Source organism: Polyodon spathula, chromosome 24, assembly GCF_017654505.1.
Source record: "Polyodon spathula isolate WHYD16114869_AA chromosome 24, ASM1765450v1, whole genome shotgun sequence".
NCBI lineage: Eukaryota > Metazoa > Chordata > Actinopteri > Acipenseriformes > Polyodontidae > Polyodon > Polyodon spathula.
In genome coordinates this window covers 23,589,321-23,610,674 of record NC_054557.1, presented here as the reverse complement: position 1 = coordinate 23,610,674, position 21,354 = coordinate 23,589,321, and the positions used below count along the sequence as shown (strand labels likewise).

Here is a 21,354-nt window from a genome sequence, read left to right as displayed (position 1 = left end):
ACATCCCTGAGCTGGAGCCTGTACGCCTGCGGGAGTGTAGCGTGGTGCTGGAGAGAATCTGCATGAGAGAGCAAGGTGCTGGAGAGGAAGGCTCTCCCAACAGCACGCAAGGAGTTCGAAAGGAAGATGGGCAGTCATATTCCGAATGCAGTCTAGCAGGTGAGTGACTCCCAGTAGCTGTAACATTGTCATTCTAGGTTGTGTAAAATCCACAGTGTGGTTGAGAGGGAGGGAGCTTATTGGTTAGATTACCTTAACCCTTTACGGTCCTATGTCGGACCGGGTCCGACGTTACAATTTTCACTTTCGTCCGATATCGGACCCTGTTCATCAAAAACACATCAGGCACAGGTCTCTAGTCATTTTTTCTCCAGAAAAAGCAGAGAAAACCTTTCAATGGCGTAGTGAGACCGAGAGCAGCCGAGAGAAGCAGAAAAAAAGGGGGGCTTATCTGAGCAATACACATAACCCCTGCACCACAAAGATAGCACGGACACAAACAAAGAAGATAGCTGCTCACAGACATTTGCAGAGCTTTTTGAGATGTTATAGTAATAAAATCGCATTGGATCGCATTATTGAGGAGTTTGGTGATAAAAGTTTTAAACCTGCTTTACTCCCCAAAAAAATCTTTTAAACAGCGTTTTTGTAAAATAAACAGCGCGTGTGAAAATAAATTGGACCTGACGTGTCTGACAAGTGCTGAATAAACTGACCGCTAAGGGTTAAAACCTGTCCAATCAGAATACTGATCTAAAAATGACTAAACTATTTGAACACTTCAAAATCAACTGTATGACTGTACATTCACAGTGTAATAAACACACTGATGCTTCAGCAAACTCTTCACCTGTTATTATCACAAGCCTGTTTAACCCATTCTCATAGAAAGACCTTCACGTGCTCGTACTGTACCTGCATGAGGATTCAGGTGCTTTCTGCTTCATTCAGGGTTTCTCAGTGTTTGCTCTTTTGTGGGGATCTTTTCATTTCAGAATACCAAACGCTTTGCTGTGTGATTAAAAAACAAAAACAAAACAGTAATAAAAAAAAAAGATAATAGTATATGCAAGGCAGTACTTTTATTCCAAGAAAAATAATGTAATATAGTTTAAATTTTGCGTTTATCTAGTTTTAGAAAGTATGTAGTAATATATGCCCCAAAGTTCATACTATGAAAAAAAAAAAATTCTTCATAGTCAACATATTGGCAATGTGAGACATATACAATTTGTCTTATTACCATGTAATAAATAACTTTTCCAGGGATTTAAAGTTACATAGAAAATGTAATTTTTCATTGTATTTTATATTTAACTTACAGTATCTCAATCCGTTGACCAGCACAAATGTAACATCACTGAAAAGTGCAGATTGTGCTAAAAAAAAACAATATATAGTTTCCTATGTTTCCTTTAAAGACGTGTGAGAAATTTGACTTTGAAATGATTCAGTCCCAAATTCAGGAAAATCCTCTAGCACTGAGGGGTCCAAAAGCCCTAGCAGTGAAAGGGTTAATCCACTTCACCACCTAGCCACATGGCCCAAACCTACAAGCAGTACCTCTTACCATCTTTCATGTTCATATTTTCCAGGTTCCAGTCCAGCAGCTAAAGCGAGGGCAGGCAGTGGAGAATATCCTGACTGTGGGAAAGGTTTCACCCAGTTGGGACTCCTGAAAACACACCAGCCAATTCACACAGGAGAGAAACCGTATCGCTGCTCTGACTGTGGGAAGAGTTTCATTCAGTCAGGAGACATGAAAAAACACCAGCGAATTCACACTGGAGAGAAACCGTATGTCTGCTCTGACTGTGGGAAGAGTTTCAGTCGCTTACGAAACCTGAAAACACACCAGCGAATTCACACAGGAGAGAAACCGTATCGCTGCTCTGACTGTAGTATGAGTTTCAGTCATTCAGGACACCTGAAAGCACATCAGCGAATTCACACAGGAGAGAAACCATATAGCTGCTGTGACTGTGGGAAGAGTTTCAGTCAGTCAGCAGCCCTGAGAAAACATGAGCGAATTCACACTGGAGAGAAACCGTATCACTGCTCTGACTGTGGGAAGAGTTTCAGGGATTCGGGAACCTTGAGAAAACATGAGCGAATTCACACTGGAGAGAAACCATTTCATTGCTCTGACTGTGGAATGAGTTTCAGTCATTCAGGACACCTGAAAACACACCAGCGAATTCACACTGGAGAGAAACCATATCGCTGCTCTGACTGTGGGAAGAGTTTCACTCAGTCAGGAGCCCTGAGAAAACACGAGCGAATTCACACAGGAGAGAAACCGTATCACTGCTCTGACTGTGGGAAGAGTTTCAGGGATTCAGGAGTCCTGAGAAAACACCAGCGAATTCACACTGGCGAGAAACCATTTCATTGCTCTGATTGCTTGATGAGTTTCAGTTACACAGAAGCTCTGAAAGCACACAAGCAAATTCATACAGGAGATAACCTGTATTGCTGCTTTGACTGTGGGAAGAGTTTCCGTGTTAAAACCAACCTTCTAGCACACCAACAAATTCACACAGGAGAGAAACTGTATTGCTGTTCTGACTGTGGGAAGAGTTTCAGTCAGTCAGGATCGCTGAAAGCACACCAACGAATTCACACTGGAGACAAGACCCATGTTCATTCAGAACCAAACGTTAACCTTGCATTATGAGTCCCTGTGTAATATGTTGTTTTGTGTATCACTCTTAAGAGCTTGAATTTTAAATGGCCAAAATGCTCTTCAACAACTTGCAACTTTTGTCAGAAAGTGGGTTTTGACTCTGACACCTCACAAGAGGCTTCTCTGCTGTCAGTTCAACTCAGGCTGCCAATGCAGTCAGTGCCTGGGAGTGGTATTATGCACAAAGGAAACTATTCCACACCTCATGTGATGGACAAGTCAGGAAAAGTGGATAACTCAGTGTGGGGAATGAGTTTTAGGGTTTAGCATTTAAACTGCCAAGGTTAGGTTTTCCGTCACAAGAGCTGTAGGTAACAGCCTTACGAGAGCTCTTCCCATTATTCAACAGGAACATCCCATAGTTTGATCAACATTGTAAGAAACTTAAATTAAACAAAGGGACAAAAGGACAGCTGGATCAGTGTAATAACAAGCTGGATCAGTGTAATAACAAGCTGGATCAGTGTAATAACAAGCTGGATCAGTGTAATAACAAACTGGATCGGTGTAATAGCATCGCCATCGAAGAAAGAGGAAAAGTCAACGAATGTTGCACCAATAATAAATGAACTGATTCGACCTGCTGCCACTGCTCAAATTTACAGCAAGAGTTTTCTAATCAATCACTGAGCGAGACTGGGTTGTCTGACCAGGAATACAAGCAAATCCTACAGTAAGTCGGCTTCTGACACTGAGAAATTGAACGACAGACAACAACTTCATTCTAACCTGCATCAACTGCAAGACAAAGATTGAGTGTCCCAGCTCAACTAAAGTGTAGAGGATGAATAATAACAAATGTAATCATGTTCCGTTTAAGGGTTATGAAATCGAATTGAAGGATATATAATAAACAACAGACTGCTAAAGAATGAATTACGATCACATGTTCTTTCTTCTCTTTGTACCGTATCACTGAACGAACTGTGATAAAATGGATCATCTATACAACAGTGTTGTGGTGTTATTGTTCTACTGGGTTTCATTTTCTGGATCTTGAGCTTGTTTGGAAGTAATTGATGATTAAGAGTGCTAATTAAAACTGTTACACCTATCAGCTAGTTATTCTTGATTGAGTATTGTAAATGTACCGAATTATCCCTCGGTGACAAATAACAGTGTATTTTTAATGTAGTTTAGCTACGACTAATTATGGATGAATCTACCATTACGGAGCACAGGATGATGCAGTGTGATAATGGGAATAAACCTGGGGGGTCTGTAGATTTTTGCAAGGGGTTGATTTACCATTCGTGCACATAAATGCATACCGGTGCAGTACATGCTTTCATGAGGAAACTGAAACTGAGTCTTGTTTTATGTTTTAAATTTCTGTTCAGTATTAGTGCTGATTAGAGTGTGGTTTTAATAGATGTATTTTCTGTCTGCTCTCTTGTTATGGGACCAGCAAAAACATTCATATTATGAGAAGTCTGTGCCACCGCTTACTACTATTTCTACATTTTGTGTCACTTATTGTAAATCACTTCTTATAATACAAATTCATTTAGCATGAATTCCTGTTGGTGTGAATTATTTTTTAGCCTTCCCGGTGAAGTGAAATGTGAATAAAATGAAACATCCTAGTTTGAATAGTTGAGTGTAAAGGATTTGGGGAAATATATTAAATTGCACCCACATTAGCATCTCTGTTCTAGGGATGGATCGGTGTTCCGGTTTAGGTATTCTACACCGCACTTATCGTAATTACTTTGTACAACGGTTAACGCATGTTTCAAATGCAAACCTGCTTCTTCTAAATCCAGCGAAGGTACTAGCCTTAGTAAAGTGTCTGAGAAAGATCTTTTTGTGAACTGATGCTGTATTTTGATAATGGTTTTGAAGGAAACTGTCAACAACACAGAATACACGTTTCAATGGTTGCGTTCCGTTACCCAGAGCTCGCTGCGACGGCTGCTCTTGGCTGCTGTCTTTGACGTCACACGCAGCTTCTAGAGAAACGCCTTCTCCAAACCTTGCAGCTTAGCACACATTTTCAACATGCTATATTTACATTTGTCACCCTATTATGAGCCTATACAGTCAGTTTGATGTAATTGATTAACATTAACGTTATTGTAACATTATACATCACTTATTATGGTTAATAATTGATTTATTTATTTAATATAGCATTGACAAGGCTGAGTAAACAAACAGCACTGACGTGTAGCTATAAATCCAATAACATGTTTTAGTATTTCATATGTTTTAGTTGCTATACATATTTTATTTATCTGGTGCAAAAATTAAATAATAACCTGTGGTACGTCTTTGTGTTTTAAACAATAAGACAGATCATTTCCTAATTCTATTTACCATCAGCTAAACAAAGTATTTTAAATTTCAGCTGGGACATGCAGGGTTCAAATGCAGTTCATTTGCAATGTATACATTTTAAGTTTACTTTCAGCTGTATTTTCAATAAAATGGACAGTATTTACATGTATATGCTGTTCATTGTACTGTAATTGAAATTTGATTTCAGTGACAGTCTTACTGTAACTTCAGTACAAACTGACAGCATGCATTTGGGACAGACTCCTGATAGTCATAATTACTGATAAGATGTTTTTTTTTTTTTTTGCATGTCCCTGGAAATTCCAGAATTGACAGTATTTGTATATCTGGTGTAGATGTGCGTCTGCAGTTAGGAACTGGTTTAGGGTGCAAAAAGGAAACTGGAAATGTATCTGTGCTGGACAGCAGCTGGAATTGAGTTCAAAACAAGTATAAATATGAGTAGTGTTAGAGCTCTTGTGAGATCAGAGAAAGAAGAGAACACTGCACCGCTCTCCATCTCCAAGTAAGAGATGAGCATTGCAATACCTTCCTGCATTGCTTACTGTTCTCCAAGTTTAATAAAGTATTGGTATTAAACTCTTGTATTGAGTGCATCATTCTGCATGAATTCTCGCCCCATGTGTTTAGTTTAGGCTCAAACTCCTTCCATTGTAATTGTTATATAAACACAATACTACTGACTGGAAACCTTTACTGCCTCAGTCTTTTTTTCTGTGTTGACCAGTCCTGTATATAATCACAGAGGGTTTTGTCCACTGTCTCCCAATGCAGCAGTTAGGATGTGTTGCAATGGAGCTGCACTGACTCATGCTGGAGGCTCATTGCACCATTATTAAAATATGGATGCGGTGTTCAGTGTAATAAGAGATAACTGTGCTGCTATTATTATTATTATTATTATTATTATTATTATTATTATTATTATTATTATTATTATTGCGTTAGTGCTCTGTACAGTAAAGGGTTACCTGGAGATGTTTTATGCAACTGGTCCCTGTTTTTCAGGAATTGTGACTGATGACAGTTAGAATGAATTAAAAACACACAAAACAAATGCACTGTCTGGCTTATTTATTTAATAACACAAAAACAGCCAAGTATAAAAATATTTACATTTAGATTTGCTTTATGACCAGTAGTTGACAGCAATGAGTGACATCAGTGATTCGAGCAGCCACCCTCTCATTATAGAAGAAAAGTGTGCCCGCTGCAGTCATTTAGAGAGACAGCGTAGTTTCAAAGAGAACAAGAACAAACGTCAAAGTAGAATGAAAAAAAACGACCGAGCCCCGCAGAGTTGTATTTAATTTATTAACATTTTGTTGTCCACCAGTTGACAAGGCGTGGACGATTTTAAAAAAGTAAGTTACAGTTTGTTTTTAATTTAAAGTTCAGTTGTTTGCGAGGCCCTGGTGTGGCAGAGCCAGAATGAACAAACAATGGGTCGTATTCTTCAAAGTCTTACGACAAAACTTAAGAAAGTTCGTAAGAAAATAGTTAAGCTGTTACTAAGATTTTTCTTAAGTTAAATTATTAAATTTTTCTAAGGAGCTTCCAAAATTTCTCATGAATTTATTCAATAGTCTTAAAAAAAGTAGTATAGGCCTAAGGCTGATAAACTGCGTTTAAAATACACGTATTGTGATTAGCGAAACACGTATTTTAATTAATGTATTTATTTAGTTATACACGTAAACGTATTGCATTGCGTATTACTAAAATAAATAAATAAAACCACGCAAATTAATCCTCATTTGAATAAATATTAACATGAACGCGGGTTTCTGTTAGTTCATCTGAGCAATTTATTTATTTTTTTATCGTTTTATACATCCGGGCAAATCTAAACAGAAGTAAAACAACAACATAACTATTTCAATAATTGTCAGTGACGGGCTTTATAACTAAATGGAATGCTGTGATTCGTGTTCTTGTAACTCAACTTAATACAAATGCACCTGTAAAAAAAACCAAAAAAAAAAAACTATCGTGGCCAAACTCCCAGCAGCACCACGAAGCTCTATTTTTTAACTGACCGAAATCGTTCTTCTACCTTTGGAATCTGCTCGCAGATCTGTCCTTACAACTGCGGTTTCTGGAAACGGAGATAGCCCCCGGTGACCAGATTGTAGTGCGGCGAATATCATGATATTACAGGTGAAAACAGCCCCTAGAGACCTAACCCTAAACCTTTTAAATTAATATGTATAATTGATGCGTAAGCAATTTAATAGTTTGATAATTTCATCCCTCCATGCACCTGCCGTTGGGTGTTTATCGGGGACATGCAATGCCTACCTACAAAAATAAACAACATTATTATTATTATTCCTTTTTGTAACTGCCTGCAAAGCAAAACAAAGGTAATACCAACGTTGTGATTCGCTAGCTGCAGTGACCTGTCAATCACTGAAAGGGGAGGTCATTTCGCCGCATTTTTAACTCCCTGAAGTGATGCTGACTCATCTCACGCACGGGTTTGTCTTCTCTGCCTCTTGTAAGATCAACCACAGGGCCTCCATTCATCAAAAGTTGCAATATTTTAAATAAAACATTCATACTTATCTCATCAATATGTAATACACATTATATTAAGTGGTTATGAAATCCTAAAATACCAAATTACCCATAATGAAAAACAACTGTATTTGGGAATCTATAAGATTAACAATAATATAAAATATGTAAAAACATTAAAATATGTAGCTTAGGGCTGTGTTAGAAGCCCAGTAAACATCATAACTAGGGATTCTAGTTTTCAGGTTTTATTTTTGATCATGTGATGTCCCATTAAACATATTTTGAGCCGATTCGCTTTCGTCATCAAACACTAATTGGCAAAGGAAGCTGTTTCTTTTCAGCCTCGTATCTTCACTGAGTTAACAAACAACGTGCATTGAGCTCACCTGATTCTATTTGAACCTGCATTTCGTTCTGGCAGTAATTGCTGAATTCATTTTATTCATTTAGCTAATTTTAATAATTGGTATTCAGCTATGGCTTAACATCTATTAATTTTAAGGTTTAAAGGGAGGGAGAGAGATGGAAAATAAAAACTGAAAACTAGAAGCCCTACTCATAACGTTGGGCCGGCGTATTTTTGCTCGTCGGCCTAACGTTGGCACAACGTTGTTTGGCAACGTAAAAATCACGAGTCATCAACGGTGGTCCAACGTTGTTTTTACGTTAGCAATTCATTGAATACCACATTTGCTCAATGTACAGAAGAGCACACACACCCTCCCCCCCCAGCTCATGTTATTCAGAGACAAACCTTTAATTTCTTAATTCGCCATCTCGACAGCAAAGCACTGTATAGCATAAGCTGTATTTAAAGAAATGTCTCCAAACCCCTCTGCTGTTTATGATTTTTTTGTTAAATGCCCAGACAACCAAAAAAAAAAAAGTTGTATGCAAACTGTGATTTTCAGTAAAATATAAACTAGTAGCTCTGGTGATATCACCAGTAAATTATGCAAATTAGTACCTGTCACAGATGGCTTTGTGTGGCGTGGCGGTGGTGACGTCAGGTTCAGGAAGCAAGTCAAAACAAGGTGTGGCGGGGCAAAAACTGAAATGCAAGAGCTCTCAGCGCATTTATTAAATAATAAGTGAAATAAATACGTATACAAAAACACTAAGCAAAAAGGGCACAAGGGCCAAACAAACAAACAGTAAACAAATAGTATGCTAGTTGCGAAACCAGCATACGCAGCAGTTGTTTAGTTCTTTTTTCCCCACAGACTTACCTCTCTCCTCTGACACTCTCCGCCCTCCAAGCCGAGAGTGGGTCTGTTATATTCGTGGCTGGACCCTTAATTACCCATTAAAAAAAGTACCTTTTAAGGCTCCAGTCACATTACCAGGATAGTTCTAGGGAAGGGGTTTCAACCCCATCACCACCAACTACACATTACAAGACCAGCTTTTTTGCCGGTCTCAAACAGTAAATAATAAAAGACAGACGGTGCTCTACCGCTTGCAAATAAACACATAATAATAACAGCAACAAATGAATATATACATACATAAATAATAACGCAAGGGGTGGGCACCCTGTCACTGTACCATCAAGGGTTTGAACCTTGCTTTGGTAATGTGCTCTGAACCTTCGAAGGTCAAAATGTACCCTTTGTTACAGCCCTAATATATTTGAATTTCTTTATTAAACTCTCCAAAAAATGTAGTATGTATTTCTTCTGCATACCTCTCAAGAGCTACTTATTTTAAGACAAGGGTTTAGTTATCTTTAAAAAAGATAAGAAAAAAGTTAAGACCTAAGGATTCTTTTGGAGAATATCAGTTATTAACTTTTTTTATGAAGTTCAAAGTTAAGAAAAAAGTTGGATTTAAGATTTTTTATTCTTAAGAACGTTTCAAGAATACAGCCACTGGTCACTATATACAGTAATCCCTGGCATATCCGCCCATGATCAATCTCTTCAGCAATTATTATTGAACAGAGTAGATTAGTTTGGAGACTGTAGATTCCACCAAAGTTTTTGTACACTGTTGTGCTCATGTGCTCAGTGCACTACTATTGCTGGTAGAGTCATGTGAGCTGTTCATTTTGTTAATATGTAAAGAAATTTTCCTCGTTTTTACTCGTTATGGGAGCTCCCTAATAAAAGCTGACTCTCAAAACAATAATTGTGTTAACCTCTTAAACCCCCAGCCTCCCACAGGCAGTTTCCGCCTGGAGGGCTATGGCCTTAAATAAATCACATTATCTTCCAAAGTATAGACAGTACAGGCATGGTTCAGGGCTTGAATTCAAGGTAACCCCCTGGCCATTAGGACTAAAACCTCAGATTTGATATAAGTCTTACTCGGTACCACACTGGAAGGAGATATCCAGAAAAAAAACATAAAAAACAAGAAACGCTTTTCATTTGTTTATATTCTTTCGTAATTTTTTCACCTTGTAGCTCATGAAAAGAGACTGATATTTTTTCCAGTGCTTCCCCAACATGTCTACTATACTGGATCAAAATTTGAAACTGATTGAGTAAGGGATCAAATTCTACATGAGTTTTTACAAAGCTAGGCCCAAGGGTCCCCAAACCTCTCCAAAAATGAATATTGTGTAAATCTTTATGGTCAGTCATACACTAGTTTCTTGAGCAAGATCTAAAAGGGAGGTTACCTTCTGGCACCTCACATGCTATACATTGCCACATGAATTAGATTTTGTAATCCTCTTTTTACTTATTTGTCCAATATTTCATTCAAAAGGTGGCCTTTTTGGAGAGCTTTGGGGTGCCCGAAATGTATCCATGATCAGTATGCATGACAAATACTCTCAGTGCCTATGCCACAACTGTCAGGCACATTGCTCTCACATAACTGTGTGTTTGTGCAGGAGAATGTTGCTACTGGGATTTTTTTTGTAGCTCTGAATTTTCAGTACCTGACTGTATTTTTGTTACTTGCTTGAAAGTATGTAAATGTCAAGAAGCAAAATAATGATTTTTTTTTTTTTTTCAAAATAAAGTGGTTACACTCATTGGCGCACTGCTGACACGTGAACATATGTTGATTATTAGATAAAGGCATCTGCTAAATGTCTATAATAATAATAATAATAATAATAATAATAATAATAGTGTGGCTCCATTATACTTACAAATCCTGAAGAGGCTCCAATCCATCTTCAAATGCTGCTTCACAGACGCTAAATCAGCGCTAGGGATAGGTCTCTACCAACTTTGCACACCAAGATTTGGCAATATTTAACCATTCTTCTTTACAAAACTATTCAAGCTCTGTCAAGTTCCTTGGGGAGTGTTGATGGACAGCAATCTTCAAGTCCTGCCACAAATTTTCGATTGGATTTAGGTTGGGGCCACTCCAGTGTAGCTTTGGCTGTGTGCTTTGGGTATTGTTTTCCTGAAAGGTGAACTTCCGTCCCAGATTCAGCTTTCTTGCAGAGGGCAGCAGGTTTTCCTCAAGGACTTCTCTGTACTTTGCTCCATTCATTTTCCCTTCTATCCTGACAAGTGCCCAACTCCCTGCCAATGAGAAACATCCCTATAACATGATGCTGCCTCCACCTTGCTTCACAGTAGGGATGGTGTTCTTTGGGTGATGCGCTGTGTTGGGTTTGCGCCAAACAACGCTTTGCATTTAGGCCAAAATGTTAAATTTTAGTTTTGTCAGACCACAGCACTTTTTGCCACATGGCTACAGAATCTCCTGAGTGTTTTTTTGCATACTTCAAACAGGATTCAAGGTGGGCTTTTTTGAGTAATGGCATCCTTCTTGCCACTCTACCATTCTGGCCAGATTTGTAGAGTGCTTGGGATATTGTTGTCACATGCACACTTTCACCAGTCTTGGCCATAAAAGCCTATAGCTCTTGCAAAGTTGCCATTGGCCTCTTGGTAGCCTCTCTGATCAGTCTCTTTCTTGCTCGGTCATCCAGTTTGGAGGGACAGCCTAATCTAGGCAGGGTCTTGGTGGTGCCATACACCTTCCATATCTTAATAATCGTCTTGACCGTACTCCAAGGGATATTTATGGCCTTGATATTTTTTTATACCCATTCCCTGATCTGTGCCTTTCAAAAACTTTGTCCTGGAGTTCTTTTGAAAGCACCTTGGTGGTCATTGTTGAGTCTTTGCTATGAAATGCACTACCCAGCAGAGAGAATGTACAGGAACTGCTGATTTTATCCTGAAATCATGTGAATCACTACAATTTAACACAGGTGGAGTCCACTTACCTTGGTGTGTGATTTTGAAAGCGATTGGTTACACCAGAGCTAATTTAGGATTGCTATTACAAAGGGTGTGGACACTTATCTAACAAAGCTATTTCAGTTTTTATTTTTAATTAATTTTCTACAAATTTCTATAATATTTTTTTCACTTGGAAGTTGTGGGGTAGGATGTGTAGATAAATGAAAAAAAAAAAAAACACTATTTTAATGCATTTTAATTCCAGGCTATAAAGCAACAAAAGGTGAACATTTTGAAAGGGAGTGTAGACTTTCTATAGGCACTGTATATACATTTATAATGCTTTTCCTTGTACTGTAATTTAAATTTGATTCTGTATTACTGCAACTTCTATAAAAATGCTTAGACTCCTGATGAGACACATATTTTTGCAGGTCCCTTGAAATTCATATTAACAAGAGTTGACTATTGTGAACAGGCTGGCTGTAGGGGTGACGTCAGGCCAGAAAGGAACACAGACTGGCAGTACTGGCGGGTGAAAACAGAGACACTGCGGCACTCAGTGCTTTATTAACACACAGAAATAAAAGGTTTAACTAAACAGAACAATTGATGCCGAAGTAAATAGACAAACAAAACAGACACTGGAACACTAAACAAGTACCGTGCTTCCAGCACGCTGTAGCAATTGTTACGCTTGCTTGTTCATTCTTTTCTCCTTCTCTTTCTCTCCCGTTCTCCAGTCTCGAACTCGCAACCCAGAGTGAGTAAAATGTGCATCTATATATACTCTTGTGTCCCGGGATTCAATTACCAATTAATTATTCACTTGAATCCCAGCACATGAACTAATCTGTGCAGTCCTGTGCTCACATACTTTATCTGCATGTGAAGTAGGGTTGTAAAATATTAAACGGTTAAACGTTTAAAAGATGAGTATTTATCATACCGTGAAGTATGTCTTAATGTTAATCCGTTAATATATTTGAGTTGCTATTTTTAAACTCAGCCCCATTAATTTCGGTGCCAGCACACCAACCTTTACACTGAAACTACAGAAACGTAGCTTTCAAATGGCGTCTTGTTACCGCGTTTCGTAGCCTTAGCAACAGCCTTCCGCATCTCAAATCACGTCTCATCTTTCAGGGCACAGGTGGATAGGTTGCTTTACATGTCTATCACTCTTAAAAATAAAAAAACAACTACGTCCCCTCTCGTTATCGCGATATTTGGTAAATACTTTTCCAGAGCAGTACAGGCACCCATAGTTTGAAGATGGAGCGATCGAAAAGAAGTAATGCCTGGAATCGTTTCACAAAAATAACACCTGTCACAGTTAAATGTAAACTGTGTAATACAGAGCTGAGGTATACAAGCAACACTGGAGCAATACTGAACGATTTGAAGCTGAAACATCCCTCTGTTTCATGTGAAAAAGACAAAAATCAAACAACACTGACAGCGTTTGTTTCTGGCGCCAGGAAATGCAACACACAACGAGTTGCTGTGTACCATTATCACTACAGATAGGCTGCCTGTAAGTTTCGTTTAGGGTACAGGTTTTTGTGCATTGATGAGTTTTGCAGAACCTGAATTCCATGTTCCTGTGAGAGAGACTGTAACCTCGCGACTAGAAAAGTGTTATGATAAGTGTTAGGATAATACAATAGAAAACGAACTGCATAATTACTTCAGGGATCCTTGTCCTTCATTGGAATGCATCGTCTGTGCCTTCAGAACGTGTTTTCTCCAATGTTGGCCTTACTGTTAATCGTCTGTGCAGAAGACTGACACCAGAGCATGTAAACATGTTAATGTTAAAAAGTAATGAACAAAACTGAAACAAATATATTAGAACACCGTGCACAAAATAATTCTACCATGACTAATACAGCAGCTTTTCTATAAACCTGTCAGATGGGTTCTAAAGCTAGTTGACTGGCAGAGACTGAAGCGGCCCGTTCGTTTGACTGGCAGCAATAGGTCTGAGACGGGCCTCTAGACCACGCCCTTTAAAGGCACAGCCAATGAGTGTGTGACTGGGCAGTTCCGGGTTTGCTAACAAAGCAAGTCTGCGATGGAGGGGAGGATTTGTTTATTTCCTTTTCATGCATGATTCTGATTGGCTGCCTTGTGTGTGCTTCGACATGAAAGCACAATGTAAAGACTAGTCTAGGTCTGTCAGTCTAGTCTTATGGAAGCCTCCTGTTTTTTCAATACAAATGCTTTAATTCGCAGAAACACTGTATATAGAATGGTTAAATTGAGTAAACCTTTTCAACAGATAAAATCCTTTGGTGTTATAAACTTACTAAGAGAAATTCTGTGTTCCTTCAATAGTAAAGCCACTCCTGCTATTAAGGCCAGATTGTGTTTGTCACGTGAATGCCCTTCATAACACTAGATTTAAATAAATCAATGATTTTTTTTTCAGCAGCCACTAAACAGAATCATGTGTGCTGCCATGGACAGTGTGAAGATGGAATCTGTCCAGATTAAAGAGGAGTTCCCTGAACTTGAATCTGTCCCCATTAGAGTGGAGTTCTCTGGGCTGGCTTCCCTACCCATTAAACAGGAGCTCTGTGAGATGCAATGTGACAGCAGTCAGCCAGAGGACTCTGAGATTAAAGCTGAGCACAATGAATTTGAGATCTCCCAGACAGAAGAATCCCTTCCTGTTAAACAAGAAGAGTTGCTGGAAACTGGCCATATTAAATGGGAGCCCTTTGAAGAGTTTGACCACGTGGAACCAGGGAAGAAAGAATCCGAGGACTTCAAACCAAACATCCCTGAGCTGGAGCCTGTACGCCTGCGGGAGTGTAGCATGGTGCTGGAGAGAATCTGCGTGAGAGAGCAAGGTGCTGGAGAGGAAGACTCTCCCAACAGCACGCAAGAAGTTGGGAAGGAAGACGGACGGTCACATTCAGAATGCAGTCTAGCAGGTGAGTGACTCCCAGTAGCTGTGACTGTCATCCTGGATTGCGGGAAATCTACAGTGTGGTTGAGAGGGAGGGAGCATATTGTTTAGATTACTTTAAAAAACCTGACCAGTCCGAATCCAAAATCAATTATTACTGTACATACACTGTGTAATAAACACAATAATGCTTTAGCAAACTCTTCACCTGTTATTATCACAAGCCTGTTTAACCCATTCCCATAGAAAGACCTTCGCATGCTCGTACTGTACCTGCATGAGGATTCAGGTGCTTTCTGCTGCATTCAGGGTTTCACAGTGTTAGCTCTTTTGAGTTGGTGTTTGTTCGGCTTTTCTTTCAAGAGATAGCTTGTTATGTGGATGATTAGACATGTATTTGCTGGTCAACAACTGCACAATTCAGAATGGCGCTGGCTGGACATGGTAATGTATACACAAAATTACGCAGAAGGGACAGATTCCAGAATAGCCAGGTTCAGGATTGTAGAGGGGATCGCACCATTCATTTTAATAGTGATTTGATCTGGACCCCAAAATCATACTGAATTAGAATGCTGGTTTGTAGAGGGGCTGGATAGACAGGGCTCTACAGCTAGGGCCAAAAGTTTTGCATCTCCTAGAATTGTAAGATTGAGGCATAATAAAAAACATATGAACATAATTTAGGTATTTTATTTAGCATCATGTAATCAAAGAAACTACTAAATTATATTGCAAAAGTCTACCGGAAGCCAGAGTAGTAGCACAGTATTCCCTGTTAGATTTCGAAATGTCACATTGTATAGTGTTTATTTTTTATTGTCTCAATCCTAAAATTCTAGTTGTTGTTAAACATTTGGCCGTAGTGTAGATTGCTGATGTATTGATAGTCTGTGTAACTGTATAAAATAAACTGCTTGTGTTTATGTCTATACTGGAGTCCTGTAACCCACTGTGTTGGGATTCAATTATAGGAATTATAAATAGAGAGAATTGAATTAATAAAACACGTAAACCCTACATATGTAGTGTTATGCTATGGCATGGGGCTGCATATTTCTAATGCACTGTGATGGGTAGTACTGTGCAGAAGTTTTAGGCAGGTGTGAAAAAATGCTGTAAAGTAAGAATGCTTTCAAAAATAGACATGTTAATAGTTTATATTTAACAATTAACAAAATGCAAAGTGAGTGAACAGTAGAAAAATCTACATCAAATCAATTTGGTGTGACCACCCTTTGCCTTCAAAACAGCATCAATTCTTCTAGGTACACTTGCACACAATTTTTGAAGGAACTCGGCAGGTAGGTTGGCCCAAACATCTTGGAGAATTAACCACAGTTCTTCTGTGGATTTAGGCAGCCTCAGTTGCTTCTCTCTCTTCATGTAATCCCAGACAGACTCGATGATGTTGAGATCAGGGCTCTGTGGGGGCCATACCATCACTTCCAGGACTCCTTCTTCTTGTTCTTCTTTACGCTGAAGATAGTTCTTAATGACTTTCGCTGTATGTTTGGGGTTGGTGTCATGCTGCAGAATAAATTTGGGGCCAATCAGATGCCTCCCCAATGGTATTGCATAATGGGTAAGTATCTGCCTGTACTTCTCAGCATTGAGATGACCATTAATTCTGACCAAATCCCCAACTCTGTTTGCAGAAATGCAGCCCCAGACTTGCAAGGAACCTCCACCATGCTTCACTGTTGCCTGCAGACACTCATTTGTGTACCACTCTCCAGCCCTTTGACGAACAAACTGCCTTCTGCTACAGCCAAATATTTCAAATTTTGACTCATCAGTCCAGAGCACCTGCTGCCATTTTTCTGCACCCCAGTTCCTGTGTTTTCGTGCATAGTTGAGTCGCTTGGCCTTGTTTCCATGTCGGAGGTATGGCTTTTTGGCCGCAAGTCTTCCATGAAGGCCATTTCTGACCAGACTTCTCCGGACAGTAGATGGGTGTACCAGGGTCCCACTCTTTTCTGCCAATTCTGAGCTGATGGCACTGCTGGACATCTTCCGATTGCGAAGGGAAGTAAGCATGATGTGTCTTTCATCTGCTGCAGTAAGTTTCCTTGGCCAACCACTGCATGTACGGTCCTCACCATTGCCCGTTTCTTTGTGCCTCTTCAAAAGAGCTTGGACAGCACATCTGGAAACCCCTGTCTGCCTTGAAATTTCTGCCTGGGAGAGACCTTGCTGATGCAGTATAACTACCTTGTGTCTTGTTGCTGTGCTCAGTCTTGCCATGGTGTATGACTTTTGACAGTAAACTGTCTTCAACAACCTCACCTTGTTAGCTGAGTTTGGCTGTTCCTCACCCAGTTTTATTCCTCCTACACAGCTATTTCTATTTCAGTTAATGATTGTGTTTCAACCTACATATTGAATTGATGATCAATAGCACCTGTTTGGTATAATTGTTTAATCATACACCTGACTATATGCCTACAAAATCCCTGACTTTGTGCAAGTGTACCTAGAAGAATTGATGCTGTTTTGAAGCCAAAGGGTGGTCACACCAAATATGGATTTGATTTAGATTTTTTTTCTGTTCACTCACTCTGCATTTAGTTAACTGATAAATATAATCTATTAACATGTCTATTTTTGAAAGCATTCTTACTTTACAGCATTTTTTCACACCTGCCTAAAACTTTTGCACAGTACTGTATATCTGTACAACAATAAACAAGATGATTCCAAACAGAGAGGGGGAGGGAGCTGTTCCAGTCTCCAAGCACATCATTGACAGCTGATGCGGATTACACTACAGTTCTGTGTATGCATCTGTGCAGAACCTTAGATTAGAAAAAGCTCATAATGCCATCATGAGAAAGAGATCATTGCAGTCTAATACTGAAGAGAAAGATATATTGTAGGATTTGTCAGGGGAAGTAGACCTGAAACATTACAGGAGAACTTCATCAGACTTTATTGACTTTGCTTTCACACAGAAATGCATTAAGTTTAACTTTGTATTTTTAAACTGGTGTAACCCAGAGCAAGCCCCACAGCTAAAATGCACATATTTAATCCACTCCACCACCTAGCCACATGCCCTAAGCCTGCAAGCAGCCCCTCTTACTTTCTTTCCTGTTCATATTTTCCAGGTTCCAGTCCAGCATCTAAAGTGAGGGCAGACGCTGGAGAAGATCCTGACTGTGGAAAAAGTTTCACCCAGTTAGGAGATTTAAATATACACCAGGGAATTCACACAGGAAAGAAACACTATTGCTGCTCTGACTGTGGTAAGAGTTTCAGAGATTCAGGAAAACTGAAATCACACCAGCGAATTCATACAGGAGAGAAACCGTATTGGTGCTCTGACTGTGGGAAGAGTTTCAGACATGCAGACTCCCTGAAAACGCACCAGCGAATTCATACAGGAGAGAAACCTTATAGCTGCTCTGACTGTGGGAAGAGTTTCAGTCGGGTAGGAAGCCTGAAGGGACACCAACGAATTCATACAGGAGAGAAACCGTATTGCTGCTCTGACTGTGAGAAGAGATTCAGGCATGCAGACTCCCTGAAAACACACCAGCGAATTCATACAGGAGAGAAACCGTATTGCTGCTCTGACTGTGGGAAGAGATTCAGTCGGGTAGGAAGCCTGACAGCACACCAGCGAATTCATACAGGAGAGAAACCATACTGGTGCTCTGAATGTGGGAAATGTTTCATTGAATTTGGAAATTATGAAAGACACAAGCGAATTCACACAGGAGAGAAACCGTATCACTGCTCTGCCTGTGGGAAGAGTTTCAGTCAGTCAGGAGACATGAAAAAACACCAACGAATTCACACAGGAAAGAAACCGTATCACTGCTCTGACTGTGGAAAGAGTTTCAGTCAGTCAGGAGACATGAAAAAACACCAGAGAATTCACACTGACGACAAACCGCATCGCTGCTGTCACTGTGGGAACAGTTTCTGTACTAAAACCGAACTTCAAGCACATCAGCGAATTCATACAGGAGAGAAACCATACTGGTGCTCTGAATGTGGTAAGAATTTCATTAACTTTGGAAATTATGAAAGACACAAGCGAATTCACGCAGGAGAGAAACCTATCTCTGCTCTGACTGGGAAGAGTTTCAATGTGTTACAAAATCTGAGAAGACATCAGCAAATTCATACAGGAGAGAAACCCTAATTACCATGGTCATTCAGAAAAAACACTGAGAGTAAAATGTAGGTAAGATAAGGTTCTTTATCGGCTTTGCGTATTTTTTTCTAGCTATCGGACTGACTCTGCAAATTAATTGTTACTTTTATGTTTTAACATTAAATTCTTAACTTCAGTGAACATGTTACAACTTAAAGCCATACAGATACAAACAATTAGGAAATGCATTAATAAGTTATAAAACAGTTTAATATTATAGGCACCTTTTGTTAGCTATTGCCTCTGACAATGGTTCCAGTTAGATTAGTAGCTGGACTGGGGTGTGTAAACTTCAACCCTTGTAACTTCTGATTTTTCTTATTCTTACTGTGATTGGCTGCAAAGACAACAGGGCTAGCCACTGAAGACGTTGTATTCTGGGAGATGTAGTTGTTACTGGAGGTTTTAGGGGAGACAGACAAGCTGAGCAGCAAAATAGCTCTGCGTATTTGTGTGCATTACATTTAAATTCATTGTGTGTTTCTGATTTTGTTAATACGTAAAAATGGCTGGTATGCAGCTTATCTGCCTTACATTATGAGTCCCTGAGTAATTTACTGTTTTGTGTATCACTGTTAAAAGCATGCATTTTAAATGGTCAAAATGCTCTACAACTCTCTTGCACTCTGATTGTGTCACAAAGTGAGCGGTGATGCAGACACGTCACAAGAGGCTTCTCTGCTGTCAGTTTAACTCAGGCTGTCAGTGCAGTCAGTGCCCGGGAGCGGGAATGTGCAGAAAATAAACTGTTCTGCACCTCATCTGATGGAAAAGTCAAGAGAAATGGATAACTCAGTGTGGGAGATGAGTTTCAGGGTTTAGCATTTAAATTAAATTTAATTAACTTGAAAATAAATACATTGATGGGAACGTGTATCCCGACCCCGGTATGTAGCATCCCAGAGACAAGACTGCACCGTCCTTACTGGGCAACCGCCTGGAGGATTTGTCTTGCACATTTTTTCACATTTCTAGATCTAATGAAAAATGATAATGTCCCAATGATTTAATATTTTGCAATGTGCGTTGTACCTGGAGAAATTTGTAGTTGTAATTGAATGTACTGTAACGTGGCATTTAAATTCTTAACCCTATGAGACTTGAGATGCTGTGATGTTAATAAATCAGTCTTCCCCTTCCTTCTCCAAAGCAGCCTAAATCTACTTCGAAGGACTAGATATTAGTAGCGGGTCATAAAGATTTCACTTGGGGAATGGTTTAGATTACCTGCTGTGCTGACCTGCCAGTCTTGTATGAACAAACAAAGCTGATTTATTATCTTTTAGTTAACCCTTTGTGGTCCTATGTCGGACCAGGTCCAACATTACAGTTTTCCATTTCCAGTCTGATGTTGGACAAAAAGACATCAAGCACAGGTCTCTAGTCGTTTATTCTCCAGAAAAAGCAGGGAAAACCTTTCAATGGCTGGGTGAGACCGATGGGAGCCAATAGAAGCTGAAAACCCCCCCAAAAAGGGGCGGATCTGAGCAATACACTTCATCATGTCTTCATCAGGTGACCTGATGAAAATACGGTAGTGTCAAAACACGTTGTTTGTTTGTTTGTTTGTTTTTCTAGTCATGTTTTAATTAATAAAGAGATTTTTTTGAAGAAACTAAACAAGCAGGAGTTATGTAATTGATCCGTTTGAAGTAAAATAACGAGAGTGCAACCATGAATGTCTTTACAGAAACTCTTTTGGTAAGCCATCTAAATTTAAAGTTGGGCTGAAAGAATTTTGAACTTTTGCATTGCCTTAGAGACTCTACTTTATGACTTTATATATATATATATATATATATATATATATATATATATATATATATATATATATATATATATATATATACACGCACACAAACGCACACACACACACACACACACACACAGTCACCTCCAGAATTATTGGCACCTTTGATAAAGATGAGCAAAAAAGGCTGTATAAAATAAACAACACAGGTAATGAGTACATCTCAGTCTTAAGGAACTGTATTGTGGCCTTCCATGGCTTCCTGTTTCACTGGGGTATAAAAATGAGGTAACACATGTGTAAAATCCATTTGTCTTCCATCACGATGGGGAACGGCAAAGAACTCACAAATGAAAAGAGACAAATGGTTGTTGACCTTCATAAATCAGGCAATGGTTACAAAAAAATAGCTAAAAACCTAAATATACCATATATTAGGGCAATAATGAAGAAGTTCAAAACCAGTGGAACAGTGGTAAATCTGCCTGGTAGAGGATGCAAGTGCATCTTGCCCCCACGCACAGTGAGGAAGATGGTTCGGGAGGCAAAGAAGAATCCAAATAGAGCTCTTTGGCCACGCACACCAGCAGTGGGTTTGGTGTTGAAAGGATGCGTATGCAGAAAAGAACCTCATACCTGCTGTAAAATATGCTGGTGGATCTTTGATGTTTTTGAGGCTGTTTTGCTTCCACTGGTCTTGGGGCCCTTGTTCAGGTCAATGGTAACATCTGGGTAGATTATGTATTGAATGGTCTAAGATCCCTTCCAATGTGTTCTCCAATCTCATAGAAAATTATAGAAAAAGGCTCAGTGCCGTTATCCTTACAAGGGGAGGGTGCACAAAGTACTGAA

General features: G+C 39.3%; 1 protein-coding gene across 1 annotated transcript in view; it reads left to right on the top strand.

Annotated features, from left to right (window-relative positions):
* LOC121298971 (zinc finger protein 271-like) overlaps positions 1-20,113 on the top strand; it is a 157,074-nt gene extending 136,961 nt beyond the window's left edge. The window contains exons 5-7 of the mRNA XM_041226377.1: positions 1,656-2,674; positions 14,105-14,612; positions 17,698-20,113. Coding sequence (XP_041082311.1) covers positions 1,656-2,674; positions 14,105-14,612; positions 17,698-18,740 — 2,570 coding nt within the window. The 3' untranslated portion in view covers positions 18,741-20,113. The remainder of the gene's footprint in view (positions 1-1,655; positions 2,675-14,104; positions 14,613-17,697) is intronic.
* Positions 20,114-21,354: the final 1,241 nt, after the last annotated feature.